This window comes from Oreochromis aureus, linkage group 2 (assembly GCF_013358895.1).
Source record: "Oreochromis aureus strain Israel breed Guangdong linkage group 2, ZZ_aureus, whole genome shotgun sequence".
In the NCBI taxonomy this organism is placed as follows: Eukaryota; Metazoa; Chordata; class Actinopteri; order Cichliformes; family Cichlidae; genus Oreochromis; species Oreochromis aureus.
In genome coordinates this window covers 29867517-29884491 of record NC_052943.1, presented here as the reverse complement: position 1 = coordinate 29884491, position 16975 = coordinate 29867517, and the positions used below count along the sequence as shown (strand labels likewise).

At 43.2% G+C, this 16975-nt stretch overlaps 1 protein-coding gene across 3 annotated transcripts in view; it reads right to left on the bottom strand.

The window, feature by feature from the left end:
- Nucleotides 1-16975, bottom strand: part of glra1 (glycine receptor, alpha 1) — a 130575-nt gene that overhangs the window by 85060 nt on the left and 28540 nt on the right. The window contains exon 3 of one of the 3 annotated variants that reach the window (XM_039621781.1): nt 10720-10758. The exons of the other annotated variants lie outside the window; for them this stretch is intronic. Within the exon in view, the coding sequence (XP_039477715.1) occupies nt 10720-10758 (39 nt within the window). The remainder of the gene's footprint in view (nt 1-10719; nt 10759-16975) is intronic. 3 annotated transcript variants of the gene reach the window in all.

Here is a 16975-nt window from a genome sequence, read left to right as displayed (position 1 = left end):
AAAAAGGTATCCCGGAGTGTTTCAGGAGAAGCTGTCATGGCCATGAAGCTGTCACAGTCTTAATGACGGGTTCCTCAGCAGCCAGCTGACAGCTGTAATATGAGCTTCAGCTACAGCCTGTATTTCTTCTCCAGTGCTGAAAATCACTGACACTCACTGTGCAATCACAGCCTGTATGAAGCCACGAGTCCTTCTGTTCAATTATTCACCCAGCTCCAACAACACACCACCGTTCTCCACCTCCAGTGCCTTCATAACACCCTCACTTCAGTTACCATCGCCACAACTATCACGCAATCAAACGTAAATGCTCACTATGGAAAACTGGAACTGGGGTGAAGGACGACGCCGTGGAAGAAGCCGAGCTCACATCTTCTCGAGCTTTCTCTCTGCTGCACTTCTTTCCTCGTTTCATACTGCCGTCGTGCTCTCCGGCGACACGCCGCCCGTCCTGTTCCTGCCTCGTCCAAGAGACGAAATTCTCTTTCCACTGCAGCATCCTTTATTTTCAACGTATTTATCGAGTCGGCGGTGCCGACAGATCGGTCTCTGGGGACTCATCCTAACCCTTGTCCTCCGAACCTCTAATCATCAGCGCGGTGTTTACAGGGACCAATTAACCGGTCAATCTATCAGCTTTCCTCGCTGACATCTTCATTTTACAGCACCTCCCTACTGCGGCATACCTGGACCACCAAGTGGAACTAATGAAGCGGCATAAATCAAGCACACGCCGTGCTTTTACAAGAGCGAAGAGTATAGGTGGTATAGTGGGCTACGCTCCATTATCAGGCCTTCGGAGGGTTGTAAAACACAGGTATCTGGAGGATTGCCTTGGCCCTGCTCTCCTATGCTTTATTTAACTCTCTCTTCTCCTGATGCCCAATTTGCAGTCCTCTAAGTGACACCTCAGCACCACAGCGGTCCGCCTGAATTTATTTCCAGCAACAAATGGCATGGAGCTAAACAAAGCAAAGGCGACGGGGGGAGAAGAAAAGTCACAGGCTACAAATTAAATGAATAATACTCTGAATTACGCAGTATCGCCTCTTTTGCAATTGAGCTGCCTTCAGCAAAAAAAAAATCCCACAATGGCTGCGAGACGTTAAATATTTATAAGGCGTCGTCTCGAGGCTATATGGTCCGGGGAAAGCAGTTTCACTCTTTTATTGAACTAATATATATTCCCTACACACGCCCGTGCAAGCTGAAGAGCAGGACTGAGGGAAAAGTGAGAAAACGGAGGGAGCCAGAAGGTTGTTTTTCTTTTCCGATCGCTGATTTTCCTCCATTACGTCCGAACGCGGCAGCTGAGGAAGTGATCATCTCGTTCTCATCCACCGTGCATAAACATCAGAGCCGAAATGCCAGCTAGAGGAAAAAAAAGAGTTTCCCAGAGAACTTGAAAGCATCATAAATCCCCGGACTCGATAGTGAAACAGAGAAATAATGAACATTTTATCAAACCCCGAGAGCTTTATATTCCTGAAAGTTACTCAGCACAACTTCGAAGAAAGTTCGCTAAAAGTCACGAAAAGATTTTGCACTTCTGTGAAAACGATCTTCAAACACGGTGTCGGTGCTGCAGGTCTATGTTGGCCACTGGTTGGTGGGACCGACGTACCTGCACGCCTTCGACAGCCGCGCAGTCCCTCCGACCATGTTTCACATTTGTTGTTTGTACACAGCCCTTTATTGCTATTTCTATAGTCATTATTATGATTACATCTTCTGACTTTTTTAAAAGATATTTTCATCCCTTGCTGTTTGTTGACTTTACGACAAAGTCACCATGTTCCCTGACCAGAACTCAGGAGTGTATATTCAAATTATCGGAAATAACTCATGTCATACAACGATGACGTTTTAAATCCAAACAAAGGTCAGAAATACATCAGTTGAACCTTGACTGGCTGCCAGAGGAATACAACGAGGAGGAGGAAACTCCAGGGTGAATAACGTGAACATTAAAGGCCCAGTTCACATTTTCCTCTGGGAGTCTTTTTTCTCTTTTTATTCATTTATTTATGAAAAACAAATACAAAATATATTTGTTTTTCATAAATACATCTTTTGGCACTTTGAGCACCATCGTGTTAGTGACATTTAGTTCCATTATATTCAAGAGATATTCTCCTAAACTCACACCAAAATCATCTGGAGGGAGAAACCAGAGCAGAGGGAAAATATGTAGTGGATTTTTTCAAAGATATTTTTCACGCCGTTCCAAACCTTTTAGGTGGGTCTTTGCCTCCACTGCCTTCAAACTTTCCACCAGATTTGGGGAGAAGGCTGTCGTTCCCTTTCAGCAACCAGACCATTAGAGAGGTCTGACTCTAATGTTAAGAACCAGTTAGGAGTCCTAAAATACTCGAGGACCCTGGTAAGTCAGTATCTGCTGATCAAATGATCCTGATTTGATGGCATTTCCTAATATGGCTATATGTATATATATATATATATATATATATATATATATATATATATATATATATATATATATATATATATATATATATATATATATATATATACAGGCAGTATTTTCCCTCAAACCAGCAGACTTTGGAGGGTTATCCCGACTTTCTGTAAGTAAAATAGGTAACTTTCAGCTCCCTGCTGCTGCTTCTTTAACCATTTTTCCCTCCATTACATCCAGACATGACAATGAGGAGGAGACAAACATCAAGGCTGCGAACCGCCGTGAGGAAGGGACAAAAAACGCTGGAAGGCTTTCAGACATTAAAGCGCCGTCCGTCTTGGCTCTCAACAATGAAAGACTTTTTTCTCTTCATTATGTCGATTTGCTTTAAAGCTGTTTCGAACACCAAAGCACCTGTCTGCTCCTCTGTCTGGTTGATTCTGCCTTTACTCCCATGCAAATGCTGTGTGCTCGACAGCATCTGCATAGGAGCTCTCACTATTGTCCTACTCTCTCATTATTGTCCTACATACAAGCCTGAGCCCTGGCTCTTCTATAGAGCATGATTTCCTTTAGGTGAGCAAGTAAATAGATCAGCAACAGGGGAAAAACCCCCCACTTCCTGTCACATTTTAATTGCAGTGGTGAGATGAGGAATGGCGTTTTCTCCCGCCGTCATATTCAGTCATCCATCATTGCCTCTTCCATGGAGTGAACTTTAGGGAAAACTTCATTTTCCTCCCCAGTGAGGGCGGAGAAATGCCATTATGGTGTGTTTTACTCTTCCTCCACCTCCATTTTTTCCTTCTGCCCCTCGTTTTTTTCATAATTCCATTTCTTCTTTTCTCCTGATACTTTCTCCTGTCTCTTGTCACTTTGCTTCTTCCTCTCATTCATATTCTCTCTTTCAGCCACGGGGCGTTCAAGTTTCATTACGAGATAAAATGTATTCAAAGTGGGAGGCAGGCGGAGGGGAGAGGATGGAGAGATGGATGGATGCATAGCAGCCTGGTCAGAAAACACCTGAGGCTGTGTGTGTGTGTGTGTGTGTGTGTGTGTGTGTGTGTGTGTGTGTGTGTGTGTGTGTGTGTGTGTGTGTGTGTGTGTGTTTGTGAAGTAGTGAGAGAACAACTGGATGTGTGTTTGTCTATGCATATTTACTAAAAATTGTCATTTGTGCCTGTGAGCATTTCCCGTTTCTCTGTGTGACAGCATGTGTGTCTGTGTGTGTTTGTGTGTGTGTGTCCTGTATGTTTACAGTGAGAATGTGTGTGAATGTGTTTGTTTGCCAGCAGCATGTGTTTGCATGTGAACACTCCTCTCTCCAATATTCCAGCTGTTTATGCATACTATCTGAACAAACACACACACACACACACACACACACACAGAGTCAATTCAGTTTAAGCACAAAATAAAAACAAGCTTTTTGAAGGTTAGAGGACATTCAGCGTCATGATTCTTCTGTAACATGTACTTCTGTTCATGAAAACCATCAGTAGTTTGAACGTTTCCAGCACCTGGAAACAATGTTACTAAGGTTTATCCAGTCTAATTATTGATAAAATGCACAAAATTTTGTGCAGGATAACGCGTGTGTGTTATTGCTGCTGGAAGCACTTATTTATTCAGAATAACGGGGGAGATGTTCTCAGGACAGGTGTGTAGTCGGTGCAGGTGGATGCTCAGACCCTGCTGTGACCCTTCACTTAGTCACCCTGATGTTTTTGGCTGTTGTGCTTAATTTGCGCCTATTCATAAATCTGGTCTTCAGTCAGGTGTCACATTTTGATCTTCTTGACACCTCATTGTCATTTTCATGTTTGAGGAGCTTCTTGTGGGATGAGGTCATAAGAAAAAATGACTGGATGCTGTGGTCAGAGGCGAGTCGACGGCTTTTATTTCTTCAAAGCTGCTGTTTGTGGACGTTTCACTTGTTCTTTTTAGTTTTTGTGTGGTTATGCTAAATCTGTGATCTGAATAATTACACTTAACAAGTTCAAATCTGATGCTGAACAAGCACATTAAAGTTTTTTCTGTCTGCTAGAAAATGACCAGCTAGAGGCGTCAGAGTCTCAGAGGTGGGATATATTTTGGGGATGATAGTTGGTAGAGGCTGGAAGAACTTCTTGACCATTGCTGTGTTTCACTGTAAATGATTAAATAAGCACTGTGGACTCAGGGAAATATATTTTGCAAACCCCTCCATCCTCCTCACTTGAACGTAATCTCTGCTATTTTGGGTCATTTGTTGAAATGCAGCATAAAACATCAATATGTGATTTTAATAAAGTGACTGCACAAAGGGCAGACACTGACGCAGTTTGGGATGAAATCAGTCAGACTCACACTTGACCTCAATGCTATGTAAAGGAGAAATTAATGAAACATTATTGAATCTTATTGGGTTTAAATTAATCTGTTTTCATGGGTAAAGTTTGCTGAAATACTTTTTTCTTCTTTATGAGTGACGTAGGTCCTTCCTGAGTAATGACGTCACGTTTTGAAATGCCAGTTGTTGTAAATTATATAGGAGGCTGGCCTTTCCAAAGATGAAAAACAGCCACTGAGTTTGATAGTTTGCGTTTGCTGGAAGAGCACCGGATGCTTCATCTTCAGTAGCCGATATTGTTCAGAGCCTGATCGTGATTTCAGTCAAATCCTGCAGTCTGTCCTCTGAACGTTTGAGTCACTGGTGACGTCCCGCAGTCAGCACAGGGGGGAGCACCAGTGTGTTGAAAAGTAGAGTTTGCAGAGCAATAAGAACTATGTACACAGAAGTATGCAGACACTTTTGTAATCACTGCAGAAAGTCTTCTTTTTTTTGATCAAACACCCAGAAATCATTAGAGGATATATTATAAAACCAAAATGATGTCATGTCGGCCTGTCATCCTCGTTCACTGGATTTCTCTGCAACACCCCCGCTGCATTGATTTAACGGCCTCATTCAAATGAAAGAGGCTGCTGCACACTTTGACACACAGCTGAAGACGACCTGAACGAGGCCTGAAGAAGAAAGTTCCTTGCAGGAGCCGTCTTAAAAGGCAGAGGAGAAACACCTCCACACCTAACTGCGCTCTGATTTTAGGGGGACCCACTCCAAATGTGACATTAATTGCTTTACCAAAAAATGTATCATCTTGTCTAATTATAGGCAGACAGTGAATTAAGTCTGCGGTAAATGAGTCGCTGGACCTTTCAGGGCTTTCTTTGCCAGCTTTTGACTGACAGGAGAACATGACAGGCTGGCAGCCGGCTGCCCGCAGGGAGACAGAAATCAATAGCAGGTCTGCGATGGCGACAGAGACGAGGTGACTCGGGCTTTATATCAATGGATTAGTGAGAGGTAGCGATGCCGCACGGTGAAAATGTGAAAGAGATTAAAAAGGGAGGAAAATAAAAATGTGAGCAGTGACGTGTATGTGTTTCAGTTTCTGTGTGCGTTCTGTGCGTGATCTTTCCTGTTTGCTGCCCTCATGCAGATGGAGTGTTTGCAGAGTGTGTGTGTGTGTGTGTGTGTGTGCGTGCGCGCGCAAGACAGAGATGGTCATCTCCTCAATAAATCGGCGTGTGATTTAATGGCGTGTCGTGATGTGCTGCCGTTAGCTCGATGCTTTTAATCATCTTGAGGGAAATGTAGATAGTCATTTGAGATTAGTGAACACACACACACAAACACAAACACACACAGACACACACACACAGACACTCTGATAAAACAGGTCAATTCAGTTTTATAAAAACACTTTTCCAAGTTCATATAATTCAGCTGTGAACACGGCTTCACCTTTAAAACGTTTTTTTATTCATATTCAGACCTTTTTACTAAGATTGTGTTTTTTTGAATTTCTGTGTGGATTAAAGACAGAGGCAGTTGTGTTAACATTAAAATTAATGAAATGTTTTGACTCTTTTTTATTGTTTTAACTTCAGTAAAAAAAAAAAAAACTGTTTCCTTGCATTATTTATTATTTAATTTATCACAAAAAAGCATATTTTCACTACTTAATGTTAATATTTGGATAGAAAATATATGTGAAATATATGTGTAAATATATGTGAAAATATATACAAAGAGTTAGGGTTAATTTTATGTAATTTATGCGTGTGTAATTAACTATAATATGAGCTCTCACATGAGTGCCTGTGACAGAGAGTCACAGTCCTTCATGTTCATCGTCTGAGGCTTTCCCCTCTGGTGCTTTTACTGTGAAATACTTTGATACTTTTATTTTGGCAGCATGAATAAGTTACTCTAAATTCCTGCAAAGTCTGAAATTACTTTCACTCAAATGACCCCAGAACACCAAACACAGGAGCTGGTAATATATTAAATGGAGATTAAACGAGCTGCTTTAGCCACAGAAGGAGACACCAAAGTTCTTCTTTGTTTCCTCACATGGAGATAATAAATCATACAACACTTCAATAGTCTGCTTTATAAGACTTTCAGTGCTTCACACAAGTATGCATGCCTGTATGTTGTTCTTGTGAAGGTTAACATGGATTTAAAGCATAAAAAGAATTTCTGACTCGTAAAGAAAACTTGAATCTTTAGTTATTTTGATCAAAGCACTTGTGATTCGTGTGGTCTTGGAAAGCCCTGCAGTTAAAGTGTCCTTTGTAAATCACAGTGCAGCGATGCCATACTCTTTAAAATAGGCCACATGAATGGGAACGACTGTGTATAGGGGGATATTCAGCTTTACGTTCAGTAAAACGACGCGCTGTGCTCCAGCCTGCAGTAATCATTCTGCAGCGTTGGCTTTCTGCAGCACTGTGCAATCACATTAGAAAGGTGTTCTCCATAAGACAGGCCACTCGGATAAGCATAAATCTACATAGCAGCAATTTTTTGCCCTCAATAAAAAAGTTAAATAACCGCAATATGCTCCGACCTGCAGTCGTCACATTAAAGTGTCACCTCTCTGAAGCACTGTGCAATCATATTACGAGCCGTCCTCCGTGAAAATGGGCGCTCGCATGGACGTAAATCTGCGGAGATGGACTGAATCTGTGGGAGGACGGTGAGCCCAGAACCTGGTCTAACAGTAATCTCCATAAAGCTGTGGTGTGAGGAGGTGGCTCCTGTGGAATATGTGCTCAGCATCCCACGAGAGCAGAGCCTCCAATCCGATGGTGGCCGTGGAGAGGCTCGAGCCCCGACCTCCTGACTGGATTCTGCTGAACACGCTGGAAGTAAAACCTCCCCACCCGCCATCCTCCTCCTCTTTCTCCATCCTATCTAGCCTCTAGTCTTCCCCTCCGCCTCCATCTCCTCCGTGTGCTCGGCTTTGTTAGACTCCTTCTTTCCTCTGCCATCATCACCTCCTCTTTGTTCCCTTGTACACAAACTTCCTTCTTTGCCGTCTCTTCTTTAGCATTCTTGTCTCTTCCTCTAATCATCCTTTCCTTCCCTCCTCTTTGCTCTCCTTTCGTTTAGTCTGTCCACTCCTACTATTATATTATTTTACTACTTATTATTTTGTGTCTCTTTCTACATAATTTAATTTTTCCTCTGACATATTCTTCCAATCCTGTCCCTTTCTTCTGTTCTTCTAATATTCCCCTCTCGCTTTGACATGAATCATTTTTCTTCTAAAACTGACATTTCCACCAATTCTGTCTGCAAAAAAAATCACAGTTACATACTCCTTTGTAGCAAAAATAAGCGTTTGTGATGACCAAAAGTGCACATCGATAATCATCAACAAAAGTTTCAAAGTCACTGTGAAGACACTAAAGGAAAATGCAGACAAAGGAAGTGAAACACTTCCTGTTTCCTGTCAGAGCCATGATCCGAAATATCATCATACTACAGCTGATACTAAGATAACTCACAGAAAAACCTGTTTACACGACAGGACGGTAAGTTCCACCCGTCCCACCCACTGCAGATCAGAGTGTGTGACGTTCCTGCCCTGGAGAGCGATGAGAATCAAAACATGAATGAATAGTTGGCTGAAGTAAGCTAGCTGTTGGTTTTCAGGAGGTTATTGTTTTTTCTTTCTTCTTGAGCAGCCTGTTAAGAAAAGCTCTGCAGTTTTTGAGAAGTTTGACAGCTGCTCAATAATCAATCAATAAATGGTACCCTTTCATTATTTTGGGTGTAATATGGAAATTTGTTTTTCAGGTTTGATAAATTAGAGGACAGAATCAGTCTAAATGTTGCTTGAGCTCTAACTGAACTTTTCTTTTGTTCTTGTAAAAACAATTTATTTGTTAAAGACATTTTTAGAAACCAGAACCTTCAAACATGAGATCAAGGCTGGCATTTGGGGCTTAACTTGAATCCTCGTGTCATTCGGTTAGCTTTGAGCATCTCACTTGGTTAAGAAGTTGTGGTTTGAGCAAAAACCAGGAACAGATATAACACATGTCACAGGGCTCCATTTTCCAGGTCACGATGACATGCATGACATCTCTTCACAGCACTGCAGTAGGTCTGCTACATGACCGCGCTGCTTTATGTTGATTGTGAATAAGACATTAATATATGACTGCAGCTCGGACCCACGTTAACGTCCGACCTACATTCTTTGATTTCCTGTCCAGCACGTCTGTGAACTGGAATTTTTCTCCCGCTATTTGAACAATAAAAAGAGAAATGATTTCTTATCAGCTCTGCACTTTTATATATTCATTTTATTTATTTTTAGCACCAAGTCAGAGTGTAAGTTATGCATCTCAGCAGCCCGGAGGCAGACAGGCTGCTGCCTGCTAATATAAACGCTGTCTCCTGTGACGCTGACAGTACTGGGAGGAGGTAATTGGGGTCTTTAGTCTGCAAAAGGCGTCTCTCTCAATGGCATTATTCACCCAGAGTAATCAGACGCAAGAGGATCGCATCTGCCGTCCACTGTCGAGGTCGATTTTTGCCGCGCTCATCTTTAGATGCCCGGCTAACTATTTGGAGGAATAGGACCTCCATTATTTCCTTGGCATTGTTGCTATAGCGATCAGGAATATTCAGCTGAAAATAATGACGTTTTTTTAACCTGCGCTGCACTCTGCAGACTCCGTCTGGCAGCATCGAGCAATAAGATTACCCAGTGCGTAACCTCTGCTGTTTGCTCCATCGCCAACTGTAATTGTCTGGAAAGTCCTGCAGCAGTAATTTGTAGGACGGACCCTGTGAGCGGATTGTGTATGGGGCTTTCTATCACCGCTTAGAGTCTGTGCATGCAAATTAGGGCCACGCAGATATTAGTTACAACTGACAGGAGCCACTGTGTTAAAAGGCCTGCTGTGCTACCAGAATTAGCATGTTCAGCTAGGAGGACAAATGAGATGAGAGTGATCCTTAAATGCAGGGCAAACGGGGAGAAAGGTTACAAAGCTATTGTGGTCCGCGCTCTACTGCGCTCTACTCTAGACTACACTAACTTTACTTTTTATTTTCTGCACACTAAAGGTACACAATAAAAAATCTGTAAAATGAAGGAACTGTTTTCCTGATAATGAATTTTAAAATTTACATAAACCTCTGTAAAAACACCTTAATGACAGAAAATTACCAGGACACAGGCTGCTGTGCAGTACTGCACATTCCTGCATTACATAAGGACGGCGGGTAGAATACAACACTGCTACACACCCTATTACATGTGCCATTAAATGAGTCACAAGGATGATAAAAATAAATCATTCTTATAGCTGAGTTTGGAAAAACACCTTAAAAATGTTCTGTGTGAAATTTTAATGCTGGTTGTGTATCTCTGAATGAACGTCAAGTTCACTGATATGAAAACACAAGTGTGAAAGCTCACATAATATTAAAAACTGACAGTTTTCTTGTCTCAGACAAAGTCCATTTTTTGAGTGGCTCCATGTCTTTGTCATTTAGTACAAACTGTTCTTATAGTGCTGTGATGAATGCAGTTTACTTAAAGCCAAACAGTAGGGGAAGTACAGGTTTGCTGGTGTGATCACCAAAGTGTCTACATTTGTCTAGAAAAAAAAAGGTTTTCTATTGCCAGACACAACCGTCTGCAAACAATCATGGCTGACACTAAAGGAAAAACATCTGTCAGGTCAAAAGTGCACACCTAAAATATTTCAGATATATTGAAATGCAGTTTTCTTAGTTATTTCTAGACATTTTCTGATAAAACCTCCAGCAAAACATCTCCACAGTTTAACCAAAAAGCATTTCCCTCATGTTCCTAATGGTGTCAACATCTGGAAAATGCCTCGTCGTTGCATTAAAGACAAACGATCACAAACGGTGGTGAGGGAAGAGCAGAAGTAGAAAGTAGAAAAAAGGGGGAAAGAAACAGGAAAAGGGAAAGTACCTTTCTTGTGAGTAGCTTCATTTTTGGAGCCTTTGGGGTCTAATAAAAAAAAGATGAGAATTAAACACAGCATATACTAACAACACGTTACCAACTACACGTTGTTTGTCCTCGTTAAGGAAAACAACCGCGTTGTCTATCAAGGAGCGAACAAGACAGCAAGGCTCGATTATCTACGGTGTCGCAACACTCTGCCAACACTCGGCCGGGGTGAGTGTGTGGCAGCGGGGGAGACTTGGGGAGGGGCGGGAAGAGGGGGGCAACATACTGTGAAGGCAATAGCAGGAAGGAGGGATGCATGAGACTGTAGAGAAACAATCTACTGCCATACTGCAGCGGGCAGGACAGGAGAGGCGATGCACTGAGATGAAGAGGAGGAGAGTTGCAATGCAGTTCTGTCAAGAGGAGCTGAAGTAAAACTAGCAAAATGCACTACAGGAGATGCAAGAGGCCATAGAGAAAGAGGAGGAAGAGGAGGAGGGCGGGGAGGTGCAAAGACTACATGTCAAACTGGCTTCATTTGGATTTTTCCCTTATCTGGACGCTTTTGACCTCGGTAATTTTGGGCAACGGGTAGACGGCGACTTACACATTTCACAACAATTCGAATGAAACAAAGCAGCCGATTCTCCGTCCCCATCGATAATTCGACTGGCAACAGAAATGGCGCTAACCCCAAAGGTACGGATAAATGATCGCCAATCTGAGATGTAATTCCAATTCTTCCTATTAATATGAAGTCATTTGGCTGAAATGGAGCCCATCTGGATGACAAAAGGTCCTACTTCAACCCCCCAAGAATGTAACAGCCTCTCACAAACGGGCCACATTATATTGTAGCTGAGAAAGAGAACTTTTAGTCTGCACAAGGCTGATTGATAGTGGAAAAATGCCAACCTGCTAATGTCAAGGAATCAGAAGTTAAAGCCGAACGATTCATTGCTCCGAGGTCTTTCCCCGTTCGCCCTTGGAAAGACAAAGACTTTGCCCGATGTGCCACTGAACGTCAGTGGCTCATCGGATTGGTCTAAAAAAGTTTAAGAAAGGAAACAAAGTAAAGATTTTCTTCATCAGCACATCCTCACAGCCGCAGGCTAAACTGTGATTTAACACCAAGCCGTCTAATTTTCTGCAAATCACAGACTTCCAAATCAGACATAACGTCAGAGTCAACCTTCAGGTATTAAACAGTTGTCATGCACTCAACAACAAACACATTTCTTTTCAAACTATTTATAACTACACATTTTCTCTTCCAGTTACTCAGAATTATGAACAGAGGCCAACAAAACGTCCTATCGATACACGCCGAGGAGATTGTCTTCCTTTCGTAGCTCACGTTTGTTGATCGATGTCCTATTTTGTCTCTGAACTGCACTGAACTGAGAAAACCGGGCCCATCCTGCTTTGCTGTACTTGACAACTGCCAATGTGAAGGATGGCAACTACACCCAGTAGAAGTCTGCAAGCGATATTGTAATCTGTCACTGTCAGCCTGAAAAAAAAGGGAAATGGCTTCTAAGATAGATGGAAAGTATTCGTCGTGACCATGAACTGTTGTAGACAGGTGACTTTAACTCTATAATCTGCCCGAATCCACCAAAGGCAATTTTTCCTCCCTCCTCTGTGCACGACAGTCTCTCCGTGTCAGGGCTAAGCCCAGGCTTAGCCCCGCGGCCAGGCGGCCTGTCGAACATCTGAGCACCTGATCCTGGCATTAATACCACAGCAGCTTTGGTTTTTTTGGACTTTTGCTTTGCCAGCAGAGGGGATCTCGTAACGCAAGCTAATTACTAGCACTGTGTACAATCAATTCTCCTGGCTTTGCAGCAGAGGTACAGAAACGAAACCCGAGGAAAAGAAAACAGCTTGCCTCTGCGTTCGAAGCAAAGATGCTTTGTCAGACAAATACAGGGTTTCCCCCGAATGCTTTTCTCTCTACTTTATACCCCAGGCTCCCTCCATCAGCCGAATGTTGGACGCATCTGCCACGTAAAGCCCGAGAACAGCAGCCCGCGGCCCGATTGTGTGGCGGAAGTGAACAATTACATGCCAACCTCTCCATCAGGATTTGGTGGGCTTAAACCTTTTCTCCTCTGGCTAGTAATTAGAGGTGCGACGGGATGGCGCAGGAGGACCGAATGGCCCTTTATAAGGCAGTATTCCTCTCCTTATAAACTTATTAGCCACGGACTGGTGGACTGCAGAGGGAGGAAGACAGAGTAATGTACCCATCGAATCCTTTTACACATCTCAGAGTGGCTGTGTGCAGCCTGAAGCTAAGAAGAAGGTTTTTGCTATCTGAGGATCAAGAAGAAACAATAACAATGTGAGCTATTTAAAGCAAACAGAAGAGGAGGGGAATTCATTTATTTCGACAACATGGCTCATTTGACAGTGCTCTAATTACCAGCTTGATCATTTCCTGTTCGGCTCACGATAATGAACAGATTTAAACTTTTGACTGCAGAAATTAGTCCGAGCACTCTCAGTCGCCTCTTTCCTCCACCTCTTAGACTCCTCTCGGTCCGTTTTGGTGCCCTCGCCATCCTATTCAATATTCCTCTCTTTGCTGCCCTTGCCGTTCTGCCTCCTCCTGCTAGACGCTCAACCGTGATCAATATTTTTGTCATAACTCTGGGGAGAGTCACCTCTGTGACGACATTAAACTTCCTCGCTCCTTGCAATATATCCCTCATCCAAATTTCCTGGCTTGGAAAGGAGAGGGCCGTTACCTTGACTACTAAGAGAGCCACGAGACCTTCCTCTGGGCAAGAATGCCCACTCACCCGAACAGATTTCAGCGCTTGCATCCTTGTAGAGTTGAGAAAAAAGAGGAGGGTGTAGATATTGTAGTTTGCATCCCAGAGCTGCTTATTCAAGACTGCTGCAAGTGTAATACATAACTGAGGAACACTGGGTCCGCTGGGAACTGTGTTAGCATCAGAGTTCCAGCTCTAAGCGAGCACAAATCTGTTCTGTGCGACACCCTGCATTTCACTTCTGCACTTCTTCCTAATCTCCCATCGTGGGCAAATCCCTCCAACTTGGTCGGCCATTTGTGTTTTTCTCTTTGTCTTTCTCTCCCCCCACTCGCTCTCCCATCCATTTTTTCCCCCGCAGCCATTCCTCCATCCTACGCTCATTACCTTATGCCCATTAATCCCATTAAGTAGCCATTAAACAAGTGCTGATAACACCAAATGAACGTCAAGCTCCGACAGCTAATAACTAAAGTCCCACCTCGGCACGTTCAACCCCAGCAAGGAGAGAAGGAGGAGGAGGGAGTCGCACAACACAAGAGAAGCAAAGAGTTGTGTAGCTTTGTGCAGCAACAGCTCCTCCAGCTGTGCAAGGACAAAGAGAGGAGGAGAAAGAAAAGAATCTCTCGTCCTCTGTGCATATTTACTCAGGACCACCGAGCTCAGAAGCAAAGTGACCCAGTGATGATTTTTCAGTGAGAGGTCTTTGATGATTTTGGTTTTTGATATCAGGAGGAGGGAGCTTTGCCAAACAAAATAAACGGACTGTTTCAAGGAGCAAACTCGAGCTATGAAGCAACAACGGGGGCCGCTCAAGAGTGCAGAAGATGAAAACCTGCTGAAGCGCACACGGATTTTAAAGCTGGTGACACACTCAGTGTCTTCTCAGGCAAAAAGACGCGGGGGGAGTTTGGTTCGCCAGCGGCCTGTTCAGGTCGAGCCTGAAACCAGGAGCTCGGTCCGAGTCATTGCCCTTGCTGCTGCTCGGCTTGAGTGATGAGGAAGGACAAGGTTATGGCAGAGAGGGAGAGGAGAGTCGCAGCTGTAGTTGGCGCCATTTATCAAGTGCGCACGAAGACACACACTCGGACACAAGAAGAATTACACAAACCCTCCTCTCCCTCATTGGTTCCCTCGCTAACCCCCCATCTCTCCCTCTCATACACACTCTTTTATCTCCACGGCGCCGTGTGGCCATTCATTACCGGGGTAGTACATCAGAAGGGCTCGGTGCTGCTGTCTCAGGAAGTAAAAAACCCTCCTGTATGACCTCACCTGCTACCTGCTCACCTGAGCAAATGTTTCAAGAGTCAGATTGCTAAAATAAAGGAGGGCTAAACAGATAAATAGGGGACAATTTCTTTTTTAACGAACTTGTCTTTCAACCACAAATAAGGAAAATGGATATGCAGGAAGAGATGAGGAAAATCAAAGGAAGAGGGAAGAAAAATGAACAATAAAATACAAGAGAATAAAATAAAAGATCTGATTGCTATGCAGAAATAAATAAGACCAAATGATGTGTGATGAGCAAGGAAACTAATACAGAAGCAAAAATTAAGAACACAGCTATAAGCAGCAGACAGAAATAAAGAAAAGGCAAAGACAGATGTGAAGTTTGAATGAAACACTGTAAAAACTGAGAAAGCAGGAAAAGAGAAAGGAACGTAGGATGAAGTCATGGATTATAAACAGCTCGTCCTGAATGTGTCACAAGTGCTTGCTCTCCTCTCTCCAGCAGAGGAACCCGCTAAATCAATTGGAAGCTTTTTGCCCATACACTGGACCCCTGCACCGGATCACTGGAATTTCCTCTCGTGCTGCCATAGTCATAGCTCAGGGCAGATCTCATCACTTCCCCATCCTGTCCCCTCCTGCCCTCCATCTACTGTGGCAAAATTAGCATGGCTGGTGCTAATTGGATGAGCATGTATGCTGTGTAGAAGGGAAAGAGAGGAGCACGGGGAGCCCACAAACAAGAAAACAAGAAAAAAAGGAGGGAAAAGACTATTTATGACATGCAGCAGTGATGAATGAAGAAGAAACACCCATTGCATCATGGGAATCCCCCAGCAGCCTATGCCTATTGCAGCATAACTAAGGGAGGATTCAGGGTCACCTGGTCCAGCCCTAACTATATGCTTTAGCAAAAAAGAAAGTTTGAAGCCTAATCTTTAAAGTAGAGCTAGTGTCTGTCTCCTGAATCCAAACTGGAAACTGGTTCTACAGAAGATGGGCCTGAAAACTGAAGGCTCTGCCTCCCATTCTACTTTTAAATACTCTAGGAACAACAAGTAAGCCTGCAGTGCGAGAGCGAAGTGCTCTAATGGGGTGTAACTGTACTAGGAGGGGCCCTGGATATGATGCGTCTTTCGGGACTTTGGATGTGAGAAGGAATTTAAATGTATTTCTGGAAACAACCAAGATCAGCAAGGTCAATGAAGGGAAGATAAATATCTCTTTTTAATCCCAGTAAGTACTAAGAAATTACAGTAGTCCAGCCTAGAAGTAATAAATGCACAAACTAGTTTTTCAGCGTCACTCTGAGACAGGATGTTTCTCATTTCAGAGACATTGCACAAATGGAAGAAAACAGTCCTACATATTTGTTTAATATGTGCACTGAAGGATCTATCCTGGTCAGAAATGACTCCAAGGTTCCTCACAGTGTTACTGGAGGCCAAGGTAACGCCATCCAGAGTACAATAACCTCAGTTTGTTGTGAATTTAGATTTACATTTCCTATGTTCCCCATCATAAAATAGACATCAGTTTTACTGTAGACAGAATATCTCAAACAGCATGTGGCGTTCCATCCAGTAAAATAACGGTGGTACACAACAAGAAACAAAAAGATATTTGAAAAGCAGGTCAATATTAAAAAAAGACAAATGACACCAAAATGGATTCATATAAATAATATAACAGTGAAGCTAAATCTAGTGTGTTTCCACTCTAAGTGCTTCACACTACAAGGCTCGTCCATCCATCCTGCACCACACAAATCCTTCTCACTCTCACTCTGATGGATGCTTCAGGACCAGTTTGGGGTTCACTGTGTTGACCGCCTGATGTCACCTGGATGGTCTCGGGGTTTGAACAACTGACCTTTCAAATGGTGGCCACCCCACTCTGCTTCCTGAGCCATAGTCACCTCAGGCACTGACCCGACCTCCTCGGGCAGCTTATTTCGTAGCTGTGCAGCTCTGCATGTGTTCACTTCTGCTGGTTTTAGTTTAAAACAAAACAAAACTTTGTTCTGGTCTAAATTGGAAATTGTGCAAAAGACAAAATGAAACTGTGTGATGCACCCGGTGTGTTCTCAGGGTAATACACAGTTATCAGTGTGTCTTCACCGTGTTGGAGAATGTGCACAGGTGACGGTGATGTTTCCACTACAGCAGCTGAGAAGCATGCTAGTTGAAGGATCCCTTCCTTAAAAAGCTGTGACGTGTACAACCCAATCTGACATCTTCTAAGGAAACACGTTCGAG